This window comes from Magnolia sinica, chromosome 7 (genome assembly GCF_029962835.1).
Source record: "Magnolia sinica isolate HGM2019 chromosome 7, MsV1, whole genome shotgun sequence".
In the NCBI taxonomy this organism is placed as follows: domain Eukaryota; kingdom Viridiplantae; phylum Streptophyta; class Magnoliopsida; order Magnoliales; family Magnoliaceae; genus Magnolia; species Magnolia sinica.
The window spans coordinates 79,600,719-79,609,396 of record NC_080579.1 but is presented as its reverse complement, the minus strand read 5'-3'; the positions used below and the strand labels follow the sequence as shown (position 1 = coordinate 79,609,396).

The 8,678-nt window shown below is 42.1% G+C and overlaps 1 protein-coding gene across 2 annotated transcripts in view; it reads left to right on the top strand.

Moving 5' to 3' along the window:
• Positions 1-1,220: 1,220 nt before the first annotated feature.
• Positions 1,221-8,678, top strand: part of LOC131251495 (uncharacterized) — an 81,715-nt gene continuing 74,257 nt past the window's right edge. The window contains exons 1-2 of one of the 2 annotated variants that reach the window (XM_058252245.1): positions 1,221-1,601; positions 1,723-1,768. In XM_058252245.1, coding sequence (XP_058108228.1) covers positions 1,495-1,601; positions 1,723-1,768 — 153 coding nt within the window. In that variant the 5' untranslated portion in view covers positions 1,221-1,494. The remainder of the gene's footprint in view (positions 1,602-1,722; positions 1,769-8,678) is intronic. The other variant, XM_058252246.1, reaches the window with a different exon arrangement.

Here is an 8,678-nt window from a genome sequence, read left to right as displayed (position 1 = left end):
TTACATATATATATATATAAACAAACATCTACATAGTGGCGCCTACTTTTGAAACTTATCACCTTAATGTTTATTTGACACGTAACGTGTTAATAAAATAACATAAATGAAGCAGATGAAGGGAAAACACAAATATTAGCAAAAACTTCTCTAGCATCATAAATTTTGACCAGTAGGCATTTATCCCATTTGCTCTTTTTTTTTTTGGTCCTAAAGTCCACGTGAGCTCTGGATATGACTTATTCTTTGGCTCATCCATTAAAATGATCTCTCCAAATGGATGAACGTTGTAGATACAATACATACACCAGGGTGGAGTGTATAAAACTTAAAAAGGTTACTTTAGTAGCAAAATTGGTACTCACGATAGTGAGTCAGGTGGCCGGTGGTCGGTGCTCCGTGAGCCGATGATGTATGTGTTTCATCTATTTTTCTGGATCATTTTATAGTATGAGACTAAAAATAAGGTAATCCTGATCCCAGGTTGACCACAGTATAGGAAACAGTGTTGAATGAATGTAGATTATAAAAAACTTTTTGGGGCCATGAAAGTTTTGTACAGATGTTATTTGTTTTTTCCCTTCATCTGGGTCTGCATGGCCTAATCAACAGATTGGTTGTCAAATAAACAGTCCAGTGGGCTTCAGGAGGTTTTTAATGGTGGATATGCAATCACTATTTTTTTTTCTTGTGATGTGGTCCACCTGAGATTTATATTCCTCTCAATTTTGGGATCAATTTCTAAAATGATCTGTAAAAATAGATGAAAGGAAGGGATGAAACATATACATCATGGTGGGGCCCACAGAGCACCGACCATCTTCCACGGGCCTGGTGGCAGGGGGAGTAGCCAATCCGTTCTGCGCCAAAAAGCCCCTCCCCTCCCCTCCCTGGCGCCCGGAGAAGAGCAAACGCCTTTCCTGCCATCCCCAAATCCCCAAATCTATCCTCCCCCCAAAATAAACCGCTTCGACTTCCAATCAATCCCTGGTGCCATATGCCGTGCGAAGGAAGGAAGATAGAGAAGCAGAGAAAACGCCTTTCCCGCACTCCCCAAATTCCATCCTTCGCCACAGACAAACCGCTCTGAGTTCCGATCAATCTCTCGCTCCTCTCTTCCTCTTCAATCCTTTTTCCAGGAACCAAAAGTTCCAATCAATCTCTCGCTCCTCTCTTCCTCTTCAATCCTTTCTTCAAGAACCAAAAGAGAGGGCAAAAGAAACCCATAACCAGAACCCTTCCCCTTCTCTATCTATTTAAAATCTACCAATCCCAGAGATCATGCGTTGTGCTTTGAGAAATGCCTCTGAATCTCAGTAGTTTGATTTCGACATTTGGAGCGTAACTTGCAACCATGGGTCGGCGTTCTAGTGGCGTTACTATGAAGATGGAAGTCGATGGTGGAATTTACCAAAATGTGCCTCCAGGGTTTCGGCTGCAGATTCGACTAGGTCTAGAATCAAGCGCGAAGTTAATGACGATGGTGAATCTGTGATGGATGACATCGATAATATTCCATTGAGTAAACGGATGAGAATGCTGCTTGCTGATAGGCCGTCTGGTTCATCTTCGGGCAGTGGGTCGAGTGGAAAAGTTCCAAAGTTAGTATTTGGTTTTGATAAAGAAAAGAAAAAACAAAGGTTTTCTGTTTTTTAATCTTTTATGTTGTGTAGTGAGGAGGGTGGAATTGATTTTAGGAACTTATGTGAGGTTTGGTGGCAGGTGTTGCGTTGATGAGGACGTTATAGAAGAAGGTCGCCCTTCAAAGGTATTTCTGCTCAATTGCCATTACTTCTTATGAGATGCTTTTGATAAGATTCGGAGGAAATGTACACAATCCTATTTATATTGGAGGCTTGCGCCTGCATTTCTTGCTGGTGGGGTCCACCACTTGACTATCCAAAATGTTTCATCTAGTGGGGCCCATTTTGGATGGTCGTTCCTATAAAACGTGGCCTCATTGGATTTTCCTAACCTTTTTCCTCACTTCTCCTCCTCCGTTGTCCAGCATCACAGTTTCATGCATTTTCTTTTTTTTTTCTTTTTTTCTTTATTCTTTTCATTATTATTATTTTATTTTGCATGATGTCGATTTTAATTTTTCTCATTTTTCTCCTTTTGGGCCTGTTTGAATTTTCGAGAGCAGGTGTAATTACCCCTGTAAATGAGTAATTATTATCATTTTCCCTTGAAAATCAAACAAATTTCTACCTTGGAAACTGGTTCAAAAGATGTAATTTAAAATTGTTGGCCCAAGGTGATGTGTATTATATATGCATTCCGTCCAACCGTTTCACGACAATAATTTTAGGCATGATCCGGAAAATGAGGCAAATCAAACACTCAAGTGGCCCACACCAAAAGAAACAGTGGCCCCAAAAAGTTTTTAACGGTAAGTGTTCAATTTCCTTTTTCCCATAGTGTGGTCCACTTGAGCTTTGGATAATGGATGAACGGTGTCGATAATCAACATACATCACAGTGGGACCCACGAATATTTTGTGGCCTTCTTGATTTTTGGCCTTCTTGATTTTTGTGTCTAAAAATTAGCCATCAAATCAAGTACGGGAACATTGCTGTGAAATAATTATTACCCATTTAGCCCGTATTTACCACTAAATTAAAAATTCAAATTCAAACAAGCCCTTTTCTTTTGGTGCGTTGATCGTGGTACTTTGTGGCGGTCCCAAGGAAATTGGTTTTCCTCTATGCAGTTGGGCCGGATTGATTGGGGACGAACGGGTCCCTGACCTGCCAACAATTTGTGAAGTGGGATGCAACAGATCTGGACCGTTCGAACTGATCAGGCCTGTCCCCGTGCAATTGGAGGCCCTTATCTAATGAGGAATGGGCCAGATGGGCCCAATGGAATTCCAATATCTGCTTGGCCTCCATGCTGACTGCCTGAAGTTTTCCAAGATCAGTGTGGCAGCTTCAGACAACTCAGTCTGGAGCCCATATGGCAGTTTGGGCTGTCCAGATTGATCAGGGCCCACCATTTACTGATTGGGCAACTGACCTGCCAAAAAAATTGTGAAGTGGTGCCTAACAGATCTGGACCGTTCAAACTGATCAGGCCCCGCCCCTGTACAATTGGAGGCCATCTGATGACAAATGGGTCATATATGTCCAACGGAACAGCTGTCGGACTTCTACTGAGATCAGGTTGTGTCAGTGCGGGGCCCATTCATGGTGTGCTAACAACGGCCAGCTGTTATGGAAAATAAATGACTTGTAATTGCCATTAACAATACGTTACATCCCCTATAAAGGTCGTAGTAGCCCTGTAATGGCCTATTATAGAACACATACATATTTTTTATACTTTCTAATAAATATTATGGGACATATGTAGGTTTTTCGAGAGTTTTTTCCACAAATAAAAAAAATAAAAAAGAGAGACTATAATGGCTGTTACGGGGCCATAATAGCGGTTATTCCCCGTATTGTAAAGGTAACAGTGGAGACCGTTACAGTCACCTTTATCGTTATGGAACACCTTGGACCCATTGGGCTTCAGACAACACAATATGGAGCCCACTGGGATCCGATCTCTTGGAAAAGGGCCATTCTGCCTTGATGAGCCTGACGTGGGGCCTGCTTCAATCCCTAGTTTCCATGCAAATTTTTTACGTACCTGCGTTGTTGTTGCTCACTCTAGCTGCTGATCCAGGTTGCTGCTCGAGGTTCCATTTCCGCTGTTGTAGATGGAGCATACATTCCGTCGAAGAATGATCCATCCCATCAGAGGTGAGATCGGTTTGCCTCTTCCTCCTATAGTGTGGTGATGACTGATGTGGGGCTCATCTTGAGCGATTTTGGTCATTGGATGGTCCTGATCTTGGGCTGCAGATGATCAGTGAATATATTACATCCTGATCATTAGTTGGGTCCATCTCATGATTATTGGGGCTGGATGATTGATCTGATTTGTTGGATGTATGGCTGTTTTGCTTATGTTTGGTTAGGGCCAATGAAATGACACCACACTACAGCTTGACAGAACTGGATATTACTCTGGCCTAACTGGATCCACTGGCCCTGCAGTTCATTAGGTGTCCTATCATATTATCCCAACTGATCCTAAAAGTCAGTCCCATCCAAGAGTTGGGCCACACCAAAGTAACCCCTTGTGAAATCATGCTTAAACCCTTAAGTGGTGTGGGCTACATAAGTCTTGGAATGTACTGAATTTTAGGAAATCCATCCTGCTGGTATATGCATTAGATAAGTTAAATGGATGACTGTACAAACCATAGTAGACCCAACATGCATTTTGAAAGATTTTAATGGTGAGACTTTCAACCATTTCCCACTTTGAGTGTTGAATGGACGCGGATTGCCTACTGACAGTGCTCTGTTGCCCCGCATGATATATATGTGTTTCATCGAAGAAGCCGTCTATTTATTTTTTTTCAGATCATTATGGAGCACAATCCCGAAAATGAGGGAGATCTATATCTCAATTGGACCACACCACAGGAAAACAGCAGCTATTGAAGGCCCACCATTAAAAACTTCCTAAGGCTCAATGTAATGTCTATTTGTCATCCAACTTGTTGATTAGGTGATGCACACCTGCATGAAGAGAACGCAAATATCAACTTAATTCAAAACTTTAGTGGGCCCTAAGAAGTTTTAATGGTGAGTGTTCAATCACCACTCTTTGCTGTGGTGTGGTCCATAGGAGACTTAGATCTACCTCATATTTGGTTTCATGACGTAAAATAGTCTGGAAAAATGGATGGAAGGCGTGGATAGAATACATGTTGCATGCCAGTAGCCACCTCGCAATTGACGCTGTCAGTAGCAGTCGGCGTCCATGTTGAATCTACCTATTTTTTTGGGAAGCGGATTGGCTGGTTTACCAGGGACGCGGGTTTCCTGCGAAAGTCCTTCGCAGGAAGTTCCTGTGCTGGGAACTTAGGTAGGCCCACTGTGATGTTTGTGAGAAATTCTCCCCGTCTATCTATTTTGTAAGTTGATTATAGTGAACCGTTTCCAAAGCTCAAGTGAGCCGAAACCGTGATAATCGAACGTCCACGGTTGAAATATTCGTAGGCCACAACTGTTTTGAATCATGCTAATATTTGTGACTTCAATTCATCCCAGTAGGAATGAAGTTATTAACGGTATGGATGTCATGTAAACATCACTGTCGATCCCAGGTAGGTTTCAACGGTAGTAATTTCCCTAACCACATTTTCCTTTAGTATGGCCCACTTGAGCTTTGGATACAGTTCATTTTTTGAATCATGTCCTGAAATTAACTCATAAAACGGATGGAAGGTGAGGATTTCTCTCAAACATCACAGTGGGCCCCACCTGGGTTCCCAGCGCAGGAACTTCCTGCGAAAGGCTTTTGCAGGAAATCCGCATCCGTTTACCAAACACCAGCGATATAGCTGATGTAGGTACGTATCGTGCGAAGACGAGCGCTGACGTAACTCGAGCTTCGAGTTTTAGGAACGGTACAAAGGGGAAACGGATTGGCTACTCCCCCGACACCCGCCCCAGAGCTGGTGGTCGGTGCTCTGTGGGCCCATCATGATGTATATGTTTCATCCATTCAGTTCATCTATTTTTCTAGATCAATTTATGGTAATATACAAAAAATGAGGTATATCCAAGTTTCAAGTGGACCACATTACACGAAACAGTGTTGAATGAACTTCGACCGTTAAAAACTTTTCGGGGGCCATAAAAGTATTGGATCAAGTTGATATTTGTTTTCTCCCTTCATCTGGGTCTTTATGACCTAATCAACGGATTGGATGTCAAATAAACAGTACAGCGAGCCTTAGGAGGATTTAAAAGATGGATATCCAATCACTATTGTTTTCCTGTGGTGTGATCCACTTGAGATTTATATCCCTCCCAATTTTTTGGGATAAACCATAAAATGATATTTAAAAATGGATGAATGGAATGGATAAAACAAATACATCATGGTGGGGCCCACAGAGCACCAACCACAGCTCCGGGGCTGGTGTGAGGGGGAGTAGCCAATCCGTTTCCGTACAAAGGAGATCAAAGTTACGTGTGCCCCACAGTGATGTATTTATTATATCCACACCGTTCAGCCATTTTTCTAGATAATTTTAGAGCATTATACAAAAAATAAATTATATCCAAAGATCAAATGGACCACAGCACAAATAGCAGCGGGGATAATGATTTTCACCGTTAAAAAATTCATAGGGCCCACTGTAACGTTTATTTTCCATCCAATCTGTTCATAAGGTCACAAAGACATAGATGAAGAGAAAAAACAAATTTGATTTGTGTGACCCCATAAGAGTTTCAATGGTAAACGTTCAATCCCCCACTTTGTAGTGTGGTCCACTTGATGGTTAGATATGTTTTATTTTTCGTCTCAAGCTTTACTACGAGCTCATCAAATGGATGGACGGTTTGGATACACCGCATACCTCATGATGGGATAAGCTCGCCAAATGGATGGACGGTTTGGATATGACGCATACCTAATGATGCAATGGGCTCGCCAAATGGATAGACGGTTTGGATATAACGCATACCCAATGATGGCACCTCAGAACTTGCTGACGTCAATCCACCAGCTGTATAGCTGTGTGTGGTACAACAGGCAATCCGCTTTCGAATTTTATGTGCCCTCGTGCAAACGAAAGCCATTCCGTCCACGTCAGTGGAAGTAACGCCCCCATTTCCTTAGGACGAGGATGGCAATTTCCTGCAACCCGGTTGCAGGTAGCCGGGCGAGGATTAGCTAGCTACTATCGGGTTGAGCACTACTGAAGTGGCCTCACCAAGTTCTGTGGCCCACTATGATGTATGTGTTGTATACATAATGTCAGATCATTATAGGTCATGAGACAAATAATGAGGCAGATTCAAAGCTCAAGTACACTTACCACAGAAAACAGTGGGACAGTGACACCGCTGTTGAAATCTTCTAAGAGCCCACCGTGATGTTTATTTGAGATCTAACCTGTTCATAAGTTAAACGTAGAAAATACAAAAATCAGATTTATTTGAAAATTTTTGTAACCCCTAAGAAATTTTTAATGATAGGTGTTCGATCCCCACTTGGTTTTTCTGGTGGGTCCACTTGAGCTTTTGATCTACCTCATTCTTTAGGTCATGTACAAAAATGATTTCTCCAAATGAATAGACAGCATAGATGTTACATATACATCATGATGGGATCAACAGAACTTGGTGATGTTACTTCGGTTACTAGATTCACTACTCACTACGTCAGTAGCTAATCCGCCTCCTGGTAGCCTTGTAAACCATGCTTTGCGGGGCCGTTGGCATGTTTCTGTTATGAATCCAGATCCTCTCCTTAGCCATAAGCAGGAAAATCCTGCTTGTTGCCATCTAATTGTCCCACGTCATCACACATTGCATTTAACGCAGCAATGCTAACAAGGACGCGATTTCCTGGCAATGCCTTTAGCATGAAGTCCCTGCGCAAGGATGATGAGTAGGGCCAACCTAGATGTTTGTGAGAAATCCACTCCATCCATCCTTTTTTCGAGTTCATTTTAGGACGTGTGACCAAAAATGAAATATACTCAATACTCAAGTGGGCCACACAAAAGAAAATAGTGGGAATTCAGCGAGCACCGTCGAAGCATTCCTATGGCTATAAAAGTTTTGTTTCTGGCTATCTTTCTGGTGTTTTCACTTTATACCATTGGGAATGACCTTATAAACAGTTTCGATAGCATATAAACATAAGTGGAGCCCGGGAAAGTTTCAATGCTAAGAATTTCTTTCCCCAATTTCCCCTCTCGTGTGACCCACTTAGAGTTTTGTAACCAGCTCAATTTTGGTCTCCAATCATAAAATGAGTTCGCAAATTGTATGGACAGAATGAATTTCTCACATACATTGCAGCAGGCCTCACCCATCATCCTTGCACAACAACTTTCTACAAAAGGCTTTTCCAGGAAATCTGCGTCTTACTAACCATGTCAATGATGATATGGACCAATTACAATGTAAGAAAGCCCTTGATATGAGATTCAGACTGGTAATGGGCCCATTTTGGATGGAATCCTAGTCCTTGTTTTGTCCATTCATGATTTGAACAACGGTTCCCTCGTGCATCGGCTGTTTTACCCGAAATATGAACCTAGGTGAGTATCCTTATTTTAGATAATTTCCCTGTTGAAATATTGCGGGCCTGGCAGTTGGTCGTCATGTTAGTTGCCTCCCATCATGTTTGTTTTACTTGATTTTGGTCACTTGGCATATCTGTCATCATGGTCCCGCCATCTGGGTGGGTTGGATTGGATAATCCAGTTTGTTGGTTGGATCTCATTTTTATTGGTCCGACGTTGGAGGGACCAGATTCATTGTTCAGGCCATTAAATGCATCTTGTTTGACAATCTGGCGGTTAGAGGTACCAAATTTGACGATCGGACCATTGGATGGGCCTGATTTTGGTGGTTGGACCGTTGAATGGGCCCGTTTGAATGATTTGATCGTTAACTGGACATTATTTGGTGATCCTGAGCATGATTGAGAGGTCCCACTGTTAGACATGGCCTAATGTAACGATAATGTAATGCGGAAAACAATAAAAATAAAAGAAAGGGTGCATAGTTCCTACCGTGAAGAACTTACCTGCTAGGTGACACTAAAAAAATTGAATATGATACAAAATCCTACATAAATGCTCCGTCAG